Consider the following 14,376-nt stretch of genomic DNA (forward strand, 5'->3'; position numbering starts at 1 on the left):
CACCTCTAAACACTGGAGGTTGTTATTGATTTCCCCACCAGATGGAGTAGCACATACAGATTTGATTCCTGCAGACATGTGATGTATTTATTTGGCATACATACTGTATTCTTAGCTCATATCATGGGACTATCTCTACTCAGTTGAATACATAAAAAATTCAACCTCTAAAGACTGAATAAAATAATAGATAAACCCGAGAATTTTCTTTCTTTGCACAAGTTTCCAGGACCTTTGACAAACTGAAGTAGGCTTTTATTGAGGTTCTGCTCACCTTCAGCTCTTCACCTCCACTTCTGTCAGCAGAAATATCCCAAGTTTCAGAGAATGCAGACATTTAAATCGGTGTCAGAAAGGTTTAGCAAGAATCACCAGATAATTCCGGTCGGAAGAGACCTTGAAAAGTCATCTAGTGCAGCTCTGTGTTACCTACAACTCAAAGATGGGTCATCTACGAGATCAGACCAGGCTTTCCAGGCCTTTATTCATCAGGTCTTGAAAACATCCAGGGGAGGAGACCAAACAGTCTCTCTGGTCAGCTTCTTCCAGTGCTTGTCCTCATGGTGAAAAGGTTTCTCCTTATATCCAACCTCTCTCGTTTCAACTTACACCCATTGTTTCTCATCCTCCTGCCACGTACTGCTGTGAAATCATGACCTCTGTGTAGGTACAGGAAGGTTGCTATTAAGCCTTCCCTTCTCTGGGCTACAAGGGTCCAGTCCCATCAGCCTCCCCATATTATGCCTCCAACCTCACTGCTAAACGGTGCATTTTCACATAGGGAGATAGATAACTGCTGCATGTATTCCCGTGTAACTTGTCAGATAAGACATGGGAAGTTCATATATCTTAAATGATGGAGTTTAATCAGTTTATAAAATGCTTTTTTGTTGCATTGACTGCAAGAACAGGGAAAGTGAACTCTGTGGCACTGGTGTTATTTTCTCCCTCTAGGCTTTGATGTCTATACGACGGAGAGAGACAAGTCTAAACATCCAGACAAATGTTCCAGCTATTTTGAGTTGCTGTCCACAGTTCTTCAACTGCCTGGAGCAACAGATAGCTTTTCACCTGACACCAAAACAGGTTAGCAGAACTAAACCCTACAAATACAGGTTTGTCATTAGTGTCTACAAGAGGCGCACAACGATTAGCAGCTACACTGTGGAAATCTAAAGTTAATTAATCTAAAGTTAAATCTCACCTTAGAGAGGTGAGATTTCTGTATCACTCACATAGAGAAAAGGAGTTAATCAAGTTACCCATCCTCAAGAAATGCCAGGAAAAAGTAGGGAGAAAGGGCTATCACTGAATTAAACAGTGCCATTCCTTAGATGTCAGGAAGGAACTATTAGGTGAACTACCCTGCTTGGTCTCCAGGACAAATAAAAACTTCTGTGCTATCTGTAAAACATAGATGCTTTTTCAGAGAAGCTATTCTGCCGTAGCCTCTACAGCCTAAACAAGAGATTCAAGGTTTGCTGCAGGAAGTAATTTTACTAAAAAAAATTCCCCCTCAAAGTGGTCAATCTCCATGCAGTGGTCCAAGACAAGAGGTCCTATCAGATGCTCTTCTGTTCTTGAGTTTGCCACGGGGCAGAAAGTTGTTAGAAATAATTTGAACTTAGAGGTGGAAAACATCCTTGGAAGCAGAACTAGCAAAACCATTTTTCTTCTTCCTGCAGGTGTTGTGAGGTTCTTTCTATCTTCAGAAGCAGGGAGATATCTCACTCCACAAACTCTTCATTCAGTAAAGGCAATTTCATTGTAATTTTGCATGTAGACAGCCGGGAGATCAAGATTATTTAATATTCCACCCAGAAACAAGGACAGAGAGGCTCTAATTCTACAACCCACCACTCTGAGTTCCTCCATTCATATTTTCGAGCTTGTGTAAAGTTTTTGTTTGCTTAAGTCATGTCTAAATGCCATAAAACACAATTAAAAAAAAAACCCGTAACTTTTCAGCAAGAAGCATGGAAACAACAATAGAACAAAATTAGACAGCAAGGTCTACCAAGCCCCACAACTGCCTCAGGTTCAGATTCACACTCTATTACAAGAGTTTGGTGCTTCACAAACTTCTCAGAAGTTTGTATCATGCTGTTATGTTTTTTCCCCTCACAGATGTCTTCCTGAGGTGAGGAACACATATGCTCTCTTCCAATGATTGTAACATATGCTTGTAGTCTAACTGTACTTTTATGTAAAAAAGGAATAACATTACCTACCAGCTATCTTGAGAATGTAAGGCTACATTGTTTTAGGTTCTTTTCATGTTACTATACTACAAAAACAATTTGATCAGGAGCTAATAAGCTTGGAAGGTCTCACAGAATGGTGCTCAATAATTACTAGATGTTGGGGATGCAACCCCTCTGGAACTGAAACATACTGACCCTAAATTTAGTCCTGATTTTATTTTGGAATAATGAGATAACACTGAGATAACGTCTTACTCTGCAGCATTTGTAAACAAATTTGGTATCTGTCTGTAGCATCAGAGGAAGAAAACATGTTGGTATATTTACTCAGTGATAAATGCTTGAACTAAAAAAAAAAAACAAAACAAAACACTAAACTAGCTAGAATTTCATTTTGTTAACATTAAGGCAAAGAAGTCTCTGGAAAAGGCAGTGCATGAAAGAAGATTTGCTTAATTTTGTTTTATGAAATGATAGCATAACTTCAAATAATTCCTCCATTTCTGGTTGGTCAAAAAAACACACACATTATTCTCTAATAAATCCTTCAAAATAATTATTTGCAACATGCAGCCTAATCTGAGAGAAAGGTGTCAAATTTCTGGCGATCCACATCTGAACTGGGAGTTTGTCATAAGTAAAATGGGTCTGTTCTGTTCACTATTGTTACTACCTGCCCTATCTCTGCATCAGAGCATTATCCTACTCCATGGCACAATTCAGTATAATTGGCAGTCTCCAGAAAAAAAAAAGAGACAACTGGAATATAAAAGGAAGAAGAAAAGATCACAATGGGTTGTACTCAATAACCACACCTGCTCTTGCTTTGCTTGCCTTTCTTTTAATCAACTTCTGAAGTCAAAGCAGAAATCACAAATGCTACACCTTTTCCCCTCAAAAAAAACCCACAAAAAGGCAGACAGTCCCCTCTTGCAGCTCACTAATTTACTAAAAATGACAAGTCTACCAAACATAGTCTTCTATGATACAAATTCATACAAACAGCTAATATGATAATATAAAATGCAGCCTTATTATCAACACTGGAAGTAGGTAACAAGTTAGCATTTGAAGAAGTAAGAGGTATCTCTCTTTTCAGACACATACAGGAAAAAAAAAAAAATCAAGTCCCTCAGAGAATCCATTAATATATTTATAAAATCGTTTAGCCCTCACCGCATGATCTCAGTATAGCATCCACTCATCTCTAGCCAACACAGCTGAAGAAGAGAACACAAGCTGTTCTGTTTGCTTCTCTGCACTGCTGTCATGGTGCAGTTGAATAAGGGCGTTCCATCTTCCATTTTCAGAGACACATCCTTCTGTATTTGTGATCTGATGGAGCAACCACACACATGCGGATGCATGTATCAATACAGATATTTATGTATGCCAGTGGTAAAGGCATTGTAACTTACTGTGAACAGTACTGAAGAGAGCTTACACCAGTTTATACTGAATCTGATAGGCTCAGAGAGCTTAAGCAACAGCTGGAGATAAATGGGATGTAGGAAAGAGCCAACAGGTTCTTCTTGGAAGGTAGATTCAGTGTCTAATGTGATAAAAGAGAAAAAAAAATCCTTTTGCTGCAAAAGAGCTGTGTATGTATGGGGCAGTCAGGAATTATGCACTTGAACAACTGCCCTCCCCTTTGGTCCCTTCAAGAATGAGAAACCTTGTGAGTGATTATGAAAGGCACAGTATATATCATGACATGACGGTTAAAGATGGACACCAGCAAGTAGTGAAACCTGGAGAAATAAAGAGATATATATTGGGTTTTGTGTAGTACAGCTGGCTTCTGCACATACAGCAAAAGTAAAATGGTAGCTCTGCAACATCTAATGAAACCCCCCATCCCTAGATGATGATCCATAGCTTGTGGGTGATTGACTTCAGCACATACAAAGGTGCAAGAGTGCAGATTAAAGCTTTTCCTGTCAAAGCATTTAAGAAGTGCAGCTCTCCTCCTATTATCCCTAGGTAACAAGGTAAAAGTGAAAGCCTTTTGCTAAGAGGGAACTTCTGGAGTCTCCTTCCACCAGCTACCTGTTCCATCCAGCTCTCAAGAACAGTGTCTGTCAGCTTCTACTCCTCTGTGAAATCAGACTGAAGTTGGCTTACATGCTCAGATCTATTACAGGGGGAGGGAGGGAAAGTTTAAGTGACACACATGAACTCATGTACAATAGGACCACTTCCTTATAAAACCCCTTCTTCACTTGAGGAATAAACAGCGCCTGAGGTTGCAAATATTTTTATTGGTTTTTAAGTCAACAATAAAATGTTCTAGTACTTAATCATATCTTGTATGGAAACAAAAGTTCTTCCAGATTTCCTGAACTTTTATTTTTAAGGAGACAAAATAAAGATTTTTGTGGACTTAGCACTGTAGCACTTAAGCAGACTATAAAGATATTTATAATTTCTAACAGTCAGCTCAGCCAAACTTGTATTTCGATTGCTTACAAGTAGGTGTAAGAATTGAAAGTCTTACTCATTTCTAGTTGCCTGATATGAAGCTTTGAAATGACCATCCTTTCTTTTTTTCCACCTATTACTAGAAGACACTAGTTTTTCTGTATTACAGATTAGCTGCTGTTTATCAACACGGTCGTAATTCACTCACCCAGGCCAAACAGAACTTCATATTCAGTACTGGCCAAACTTCTGGTAAGTCTTTACAACCTGCATTTCTTTATCTGTTCTTCTGTGAAGCTGACATCCTTCTACAAAACACTGACAGCAAGAATCCACTATAGCTCATGTGCATTAAATGCTAAAAATACAAGCATTAATATCTTGCACTTTCACGATCATCATTAAAATCATCACAAATTGAAAAGATACACTAGAGAAACCTGTCCTTTTATCATGTACAAGATCATCAAAGGAAGCTATGGATGTTTCAGCGTGCTGAATCCAACTGAAGTATCACTTCTTTCATTAATTAAATCAGCAAGTCTTTTTTTAAACCATAGAAAAGTTCATACTCCCAAAACATAAAGCAAAGAAGGGATGGAAAGTAATCTGCACAAAACCAGAGACATTAGACTCTTTACAGTGTATGCAAAAATCTATGAAACAGGTAATTCTAGAAAACAAAGTATTTGATCAAGGACAGCACTGTCAAAATAGTCAACTTTTTTATACTCAGTTAAATGAAACGTAGGCTGCACAGAAGTAAGCCTGTCCCTTTTCTGAGTTCATAGCTGATTTTGTTCTATTACAAGCTGATATTCAAACAGGAATCATAGCACACCCAGCAGGCTAAAATAACGTCCAACTGAAAAGGCCTGATTTGGTTACCCAATTCTCAAGACCACACCAGCAGTGAGAAACAACTGAAACATGATTCTAATGCACAAGTACCTGTGTACCTTTAACTAGAGAAGGAAGAGCTGCCTGTTCAAAAGGAAAACAAAGAACAACACCCAGAAGAAAACTAGAGTAGATATGTGAAGAGCCACTTAGCTGTAGCTTAACTTGTTTGCATGTCCTACTATTTAAAATGCAACCATTGCTTTTACAGTCCTCCCATTGCATTTTCCTCCCTAAGACTCCTTGAAAGAGTCTGGATCTGCAGAAGAAACATGTCTCTGAGAGCCATGCAATTATTCTTTTTAAAATCAGCTACCAGTTCATATTATTCCTGAAGTGCAGTTTGAAAAACAAGCATACTTATGTACTTTTATGTATCAAGAGCAATGAGTAAAGTTAGAAAAATGAATAAATCCAGCTATTTTTCTGGAGTGAATAGAACATGACCAGCTAAGCTACCATCTCAGTTTTACTTCAACAAACACGTTTGTTACCTTCGCATGTTTGTGCATCTGATTTTGCCTCTTACATTCACAAAAATGCCAGATCATCTGGCATAAAATTATACAACAAGATATACTTTAGAAGAATCTGGTCTGAAGTGTCAAATGGCATTTACTCTGGAACATGATTATATATGAAAACCACAAGTATAATGCTTTAGTCATGGTAAGTTGGAACAGGAGGAAAAAATACAGTTAAGACTGTTTCCATTTCCATATACAACTTTTATTGCAACATCTCTTTTCTGAGTGTACAGATACAAATATAAAATGACGTATGACAGACTTTAAACCTGCCCAAGTAGAGAACTGAGAAATTGACTCGGTTTTAGAGCCAAAGTTGATAGGACTTCAGTAGGTGATACGAAGCTTCCCCAGTCTCTCTCCAAGAACAACCAGGATCCACCATACTTTTGGTCCAAGATGTATGCTTTAAGCTGGCAGCTGCATCTATGAACGAGTGTATTTACCCCAGATGTGCAGCATAAACACAGAAGCAATAAAAAGAAGACTCATGACCAAAACTGGAACAGGCCCACTAAAAATAAAGAAAAAAAAAAAAAAAGGCATTAACACAAAAAAGGTCTGTTTTGTTCAAAGGCCAGTCATTATCAGCCAAGTGAACTCAGTTCGTAAGTTTTGAAAACCCTTATGCCATTCCCACAGAAATACCTCAAAACACACAGCAATTAGGTAGAGAGGGCTATCAAAAACTGCTGCTGCCCCAATGTTTTTAAAGATAATTTTACACCCCATAAACCCCAGTTATTTAAAAAGTATTTAATGATTCATGATTACTCATCATTGTAAAAACAATCTCTGGAAAATTATCATCTGTATTTACTACTTGGATAACCACCTGAGCAGAGATTAGTCAGATACAAAAACCAAGAGAGTCCTCTAGCGGTTAGTAAAATTTTGGCATAAAATTCACATTTGCTGGTTTTTGAGGTTTTATTTCATTTGAAAACAATGGCAGCAGTGGGTGAGAGACAGGGACTTCTGTGTTTATTTTAAAAAGATACAAAGAATGTCAAAGTTAACTCCATCAGTAAATCATGACCTAAAATGCATAAATTAACAAATCTCTTAACTTTTTCCTTCCCACTTTTTTACATTGTTTAGAAATTGTACAGTGATGTTTTTAAAAAGCAGTTTAATCCTAGGGTGCACGTTGAGAGGCCAAATCAGCCATTTCACATGGTTCTGAGCCACAACAATTACATACACTGTTACACAACTACACACACTCAACACTGCTTCATACCACTCACTTCATACAATCACCTTTCTGATTTTCAACCTCCTGTTGGAAGAAACACCCTGGATTTACAACGTGAATATACAACCTCCAGGTTACTGTTTATAAACAGATAAATGTTACTTGAGCAAAAAAGAAACTGAAAATGGATTGAAGCAATCTATTAACAATTTTTTCATGGGCCAGGTACTTAAAATGTTCATAATCATAATCCTCCATTGAGTTTTAAAATTCAGTTATTATTTATCATGCCTAGTCTTATTCAGGTATAGAGAACCCTGAACACAGACATAAAGCATTTAGAAAATAAACCAATGACAAAACACACAAATTAAAAAAAGTCTACACACACATTGACTAGATAAACAACTCCTATTATGGGATATCTTTCACTAAGCAACAGAAGGTACTTCTCAATCCCATATGTAGTAAGTATTTGAAGTGTATGTCCTAAATAACATAAATTGTAATGGCATCAGGTGCATGAAATCCTTACAATGTATCTATCTGAATTAGTTTGAGCCTTTAAGGAGTAGCAATGCACAAGCTACTCTTTGCTGAAGGCACATAGGAATAAAGGAGCACCACTAACCAGAACAGAGCTACACAGAAATAAACAAGATTGTTTGTGTATTTGGTGTTTTTTTTAAACATGCAGGTTAAATTGATTCCCTACAGAACAATCAGCTTTCCAATACTGACACATATATCTCATTTTCTCCAGTCACAAAGACAGCCTGCTGAAACCCTGCAACCTTCCTCCATCCACCTGGAAATCTTCTCAGCCCACCATGCAGTTTAAATCAAAAAATAAACCTGATTCAGGCACCACTAAAGATCTGGTTCTGTACATTCTCAGAATGTCTTTCAAAAGGCTGCATACTAGTCCACAATCCCAATTTGATCCCTTGTCGTGGCTCCACAGGAAATGCTCCCTGTAGCTCTTTAAGCAAGAAAGCTCAAGACAATATGCAGGAATCACAGGTACCAAGTGCCACAAAAAGAGCAACAAGTTTGCCTTTAGTTTTCTTTTCAACGTAGGCAATACTCATCTCAGTTGTAAAGAGAAAAATACCATCTCCCACTCTCAACCACATCCCCATATAGCTCTATTTTCCTAATTCTCATTTTTAAAATATACGTATCTTGTAGCAACGTGTACTATACAGAAATGTACCTTCTTGAGGCAAAGAAAGCTTGCTTATTCAGCATATTTACTCTTTATTATTAGGTTGAGTAAAGATACTAAATACATGAAGCACCAGAAGTATAATTACACACAATTTAAAAATTTGAATCTACAATGCAATTCTATTGATCACAGCTAGCATCACATACCTTGTTCTCCCATGGTTTTATGTATTTTTTTCATGGTAATTCTAAGAGCTCATATTTTTAAAAATGTGAATAAAGAAAACACACCAAAAAATCCACCACCTGGCTGAGCTTTTACATTGCTTTATACAGTAGTGACCACAACCATTTTTAAAAACAACTTCAGCTGAAGCACGTTACTGAAGACACCACAACCTCTCTATAATCCATTTTTATTTTTAAGCCTACTGAATAGGGCAGAGATCATAATAATTGGTTGCTACAGAAAAAAACAGATACAGAAAAATACAGGGAGAGCTGTAAGCAAGAAAGATGCTCCCAAGCCGTGGTTCAAAAAAATGTTACATCTCATGGACAGATGATCTGTCAAACCAACTAACTTTAAAAATATTGGGTTTTCTATTAAAAGCCTGACCATACAACCACCTATGGTACCTTTCAAAAAACCCACTCCCAGTGCTCCAGAACCTTCACATTTGGAACCACTGTCCTGCAGCATAAATAGATGGGAAAAATCTATCTACTGACGTGCTTGTATTGAAGATTAGAACAACTGAGTGACCATTCATCATAAGAGAAGGATTCACAAGGAACCTTACTGAAATTGGCAAAGTTGCTTTGACAGCTTGTATCACAGGTCTATTGGAAAAAAATACATCTACCTAATGGTAGAACACATCTATTTTTTCCCCTCAGATTGTTGGTTTGTTGTTTGGGTTTTTTTTAATTGAGCCTTAGTAGACCAAACAACACATCAGATAGTTGCCTTGCCCATCTGCATAGATTTGCTCTAGAACACTATTGTTGCTCACTCTTGTTTGCTTTGCTTTGCCTTGTCTCTCTGGATCCAGAATGGAGAAAGGAAGACCTGCAGTAGCAAAATGCCACTACTTTCTTGGATGGTTTGCTGTATAATTTTGCTTTTTAAAATATACATACGAAAACATGTAAGACAACTTCAGAGGAAGGACTGCTCACAGCACAGTCACTAACTAGACTATGACCAGCTCTTCCCCAAATGTTCTGTTCCTGCAGCCAGGAGCAGCACTCTTAAAAACACTCCAAAATAAAAAACTAATGGATTTAAAAAAAAAAAAAAAAAGCAGCAATGGGCATATCCTCGAGTGTCTTTAATCTCTTCAACACAGTAATAATAAGAGGCCTTGAAGCGTAACTCTGCAAGAAGCACAAACTACCCACTCAGGTTAGGACAGCACACCCATCAGGTGAAACACACCTCCCTCTTTTGTTATCCAAGTAGCAGGCTGCAAAGCTTACTTGGAGAACTTATCAGAGTGACTCAGACTGGCCAAGAAGTAAAAAGTTAGGCTCTCTTTACAGCTTAAGGGACACTACCACCATTTGACCATAATCTTGGAATATTCACCTTGTAAAACCAGAGACCTGCAAGCTACTGCAGTGGTATTCACTTTGCAAGTTCAGCTAAAATAATTTATCTTCAGCTTTTCAATGAAAACACTTGAGATTCTGCAAGCACATTGCAGATCAGTAATGTTTTCAAGAGGGGACAAGAAAAGCACAGGATGATAACATATCTATTAGTAAAGAAAAGAAAAAAGCTTTAATTAAAAGAGAACAAAAACATGCATGTAAATGCCTAAATTCACTGCAACAAGTAACGTTTCCCAACTGCAGCCTTCAAAGACCACTTATGGTATGTCTATAGCCAGTTACAAAATATAACTTGTACCTACCTTTTAAAGGCCACTATGAGTTTTAAAACTACCTCTCCAGGTTTAGAGATGAAATATTCCATCCCAAGCCTACCTAAGCAGCCAAGAATTCAGCATGTTTTCCCACGCAGACCAGCACACTGAACTCTCAATTCAAAGACGGAATAAGGAGAGGAAACGTAGAGCCCCCGTGCCTGCCACCACCCACACCTCCAACTTACACTTTGAGCCCTGGAGAGTCCTCAGTGTAGAATCGCCACATCCCACCAGTGCCCGTGGACGTGGCACGGCCGGCACTCCTCGTCCCGCAGCTGGCATTCTTCCTTTACAGGCCAGAAAAGAACACAACACAGGCCGAAACACGTGAACCGCCTGCCAGCTCCTGGCAACTCACCAACCCCAAGAGACCCCCGCGGGCGGGTCACGCAGACCACCCTGCGCAGCCAGGCCAGCGGCGGCCGGCACAGCCCCGCCGGCGGCGGCAGCCGGGGCACCGCGGAGCCCCCAGCTGGGCCCGCAGGAGCCCGCACAGCCCAGGGCAGCGGCCGGCTCCGCCCCCGAGCCCCCCCCCCTGGGGCTGCCCAGCCCCCGGGCACCGACGCCGGGGGGGGCTGGAAGGGTCGCCGGGCGCTACGACCAGGCGGCCGGTCCCTACCTCTGCCGGACGGTGGATCCCGCCGCGCGGGGAGCCACGGCCTTGCTGGGGGAGCGGCCAGAGGAACCGACGCTGGTGGCGCTGGGGTTGGGCCCGGGCTGCGGAGAGAGGAGGGAACGGTGAGGGGCTGGGGGGGGGGCGGCCGGGAGGGAGGGAGGGGTGGGGTGGGGGGGAGCCCCGGGCAGGGCCTCACCATGGCTCTGGCGGCGCGGCTCGGGCTCGGCGCGGCGCGGCCTCACACCCGCTCCTCCTGACACACACCCGCACTCACTCACACCCTCACTCACACCCTCACTCACTCACACCCGCTCCTCACACCCCCACTCACTCACACCCGCTCCTCCTCCTCACACCCGCTCCGGACACGTCCCGGCCCGCGTCAGGCCCCACCCCCGAGCCGCGCCGGTCGGGGGCCTGGCGGCTGCCCTCCGTGCTGCCTGAGAAGCGCCGACCCCTTTCCCCTCCTCGCCTCCCGCCGCGGCCGCTTTCGGAGAGCGCTGGCTCCGCACGACGCCTCACTCGCCCCCGCTCCCTTCACCAGCGGCGGGGCCGGGGCAGCCGAGCGGGGCCCGGGCGGGCAGAGGCAGCAGGCAGCGCGCCGGGCGCCCGGCGGGCGGGGCGGCAAGGGAGGCCCGGCAGGAAGGCTGACGTGTCGCGCGGCGGCGGCGGCACCGCGCATGCGTGCGTGCGTGCGTGCGGGCATGGCGGGCGCGGCGGGCGGGCCGGGCCCGTCCGTGCTGTTCCTGCACCCGGACCTGGGGCTGGGCGGGGCGGAGCGGCTGGTGGTGGACGCGGCGCTGGCGCTGCGGGCGCGGGGCTGCCGGGTGCAGATCTGGACGGCGCGCTACGAGGCCGAGCGCAGCTTCGCGGAGACGCGGGGCCTGGCGGTGCGGCGGGCGGGGGGGTGGCTGCCGCGCAGCCTGTGCGGCCGCGGGCACGCCCTCTGCGCCGCGCTGCGCATGGCCTGCCTGGCCCTCTACGTCCTGCTGCTCAGCGGCGAGCGGGTCGACGCCTTCGTCTGCGACCAGGTGCGGGGCCGGGGCGGGCGGGGGGGAGCGGGGCCGCTGCTGCTGCTGCCGTCGTTTTTGTCCCCGCTGCTCCGGGGGGAGAAGGCCCGAGGGGAGGCGGGAAGGCTGGCGGGGCAGGCGGAGGGGTCAGGAGGGCGCTGCCGCTGGAGGTGGGCCTGGGGGGGAGGAGGTGCGTGGGGAAGGGTCGCGGCGGAGCGGGGGGCTTGTTCGCCTGGCAGGCCGGGGGAGGGAGGGGAGCCGGAGCAGGAGGGCCTGGGGCAGGGAGAGCCGCTCGGGGCTCTTGCGGAGGGCGGGAGGGAGGAGGCAGTGGGCTTGCAAAGGGCTGTCTCTCGGGCCGTGGCTTGGAAATCAAATGTACAGCCGGCGGCGCTAACGCAAACGACTGATCCCTCCTCTCGTTCTGCCTCTTCTGGTTGCACTAGGTGTCCGCTTGCATTCCTGTGCTCCGACTGGCCAGAGTCCGTAAGAAGGTTTTGTTTTACTGTCACTTTCCCGATCAGCTTCTCACCAAGAGAGACTCTCTCCTCAAGCGCATCTACAGGCTGCCACTTGACTGGCTGGAAGAGTACACCACTGGCATGGCAGACTGCATTGTTGTGAACAGCAAGTTCACTGCCAGTGTGTTCAAGGACACCTTTAAGTCCTTATCTCACATAAACCCAGATGTTCTCTACCCATCACTCAATATCAGTAGCTTTGAAGCAGTAGTTCCTGCGGACATAACTGATCTGATACCCAGAAAGAAGAAGTTCCTGTTTCTTTCCATTAATAGGTATGAGAGAAAGAAGAATCTAGCGCTGGCTCTTGAAGCTTTGCATGAGCTTCGAGGAAGACTAGATTCTCACGAGTGGAATGAAGTTCACTTGGTTATGGCAGGGGGTTATGATAAACGAGTCCTGGAGAATGTGGAGCACTACGAAGAGCTGAGGAGGCTTGCAGCCAAGCTTGATATTCATGACCACGTCACTTTTCTGAGATCGTTCTCAGATGAACAGAAAATCTCTCTTTTTAGTAACTCCGTGTGTGTGCTCTATACACCAAGCAACGAGCATTTTGGCATTGTTCCTCTGGAGGCAATGTATATGAGGTGTCCCGTTGTAGCCGTTAATTCAGGAGGTCCTTTAGAATCAATCCTGCATAATGTCACAGGATTTTTGTGTGATCCTCTGCCAACGCAATTCTCTGAGGCCATGGAAAAAATTGTGAGAGATCCTCTCTTAAAGGACATGATGGGAGCAGCTGGGAGAGCCAGAGTTATGGAAAAATTTTCCCCAGAAGCATTCACAGAACAGCTGTACCAATATATATGCAGATTAACACAATAAAATTATGTTCCCATAGTATATTTACTGTTTTGTGTCTCTCATTTGTAGAGGGAACCAGTATTCATTGTGACTATGATGAAGAACCTGGGACACATGAATTTCCTTGTTACGCTGCTTCTGCCTTACCTTGCTTGATACAAAGAAGGAGCAAAATATGTTGCGCTGTTTCATTAGAAGGTTAAAATGTCCATGTGGTGGACTGATCTGCCATTGCAGGAGTTCCTTTGTGTACTGTGCCTTGGAAAAGTGCATCGTTAAATGGCAGGAACTCACTAGGAAATTACTGCACATTTTACTTTATTACTGTACAGTATGACTGATTCAGTTTACAAAATGTGGATTTGTACATACCACAGCTTTATGTAGTTAAGATGTTCATCAGTAATTTTTAATAAAACAGTTACTCCTCTGAAGTGTGGAGAGAGTCGAGCCAACTGCGTTGTTTACAGGGAACACCACCATTAAGAATATGAATGAAGTGGTTTTGTATGGTAATGGTAAGATGATTGACCTTTTCCTGTACTTCTCAAGTTGCATCATGTAATCACGTTGGGTGTCATAAACAAGCATAAAGGTGTGTGTGTGCAGGAGGAAGCAGGGACTAGAATAAAACCAAGGACATTAAACTATCTGGGGCAAAAATGTTGCTGTTGAAATGCTCTGCAGGTACCCACAGTGCTTAAGGGTGTGATTTTACTTTCCAACTTTATGGTTTGTAGAGACTTAAATGGTGTCCCCCTTGTTGAACATTTCATTATAAATGATATAACACATTTTTTTTTAAAGGTGGTAATCTGGAGCAGGCAATAAAGACCTGTTGTATTTTGCCTGTTTTAGTGATAACTTGAGTAGTTTAGCTTGGCGATACTTTTCTCCTGCTGCAAGTGACTGCCCACATGTCAGTAATTTGACTTGTTTTTTCAGGTGTAATACCTGATCTGGGTCCAGAGATACCTGATTTTTTGATCTACCACTCTTCTTAGCACATCTTCATTAGTTGGCTGTTCTGTTTGGTTTCCATTAACACACAATCCATACATTTAAATTTTA

General features: G+C 43.2%; 2 protein-coding genes across 2 annotated transcripts; one reads left to right on the forward strand and one right to left on the reverse strand.

Annotated features, from left to right (window-relative positions):
* Positions 1 to 6,232: 6,232 nt before the first annotated feature.
* On the reverse strand, positions 6,233 to 11,322 carry SEC61B (SEC61 translocon subunit beta). Its single transcript, XM_051611496.1, has 4 exons — positions 11,167 to 11,322; positions 10,974 to 11,071; positions 10,540 to 10,641; positions 6,233 to 6,566 (listed from the first exon to the last, which is right to left on the reverse strand). The coding sequence occupies exons 1-4, from the start codon at positions 11,167 to 11,169 to the stop codon at positions 6,479 to 6,481; spliced, it is 291 nt and encodes a 96-aa protein (XP_051467456.1). The 5' UTR covers positions 11,170 to 11,322; the 3' UTR covers positions 6,233 to 6,478.
* Positions 11,323 to 11,595: 273 nt separating this feature from the next.
* Positions 11,596 to 13,344, forward strand: ALG2 (ALG2 alpha-1,3/1,6-mannosyltransferase). Its single transcript, XM_051611497.1, has 2 exons — positions 11,596 to 12,001; positions 12,424 to 13,344. The coding sequence occupies exons 1-2, from the start codon at positions 11,651 to 11,653 to the stop codon at positions 13,324 to 13,326; spliced, it is 1,254 nt and encodes a 417-aa protein (XP_051467457.1). The 5' UTR covers positions 11,596 to 11,650; the 3' UTR covers positions 13,327 to 13,344.
* The last annotated feature ends 1,032 nt before the right edge of the window (positions 13,345 to 14,376 follow it).

The sequence above is a fragment of the Apus apus genome, chromosome 2 (genome assembly GCF_020740795.1).
Source record: "Apus apus isolate bApuApu2 chromosome 2, bApuApu2.pri.cur, whole genome shotgun sequence".
Lineage (NCBI taxonomy): Eukaryota > Metazoa > Chordata > Aves > Apodiformes > Apodidae > Apus > Apus apus.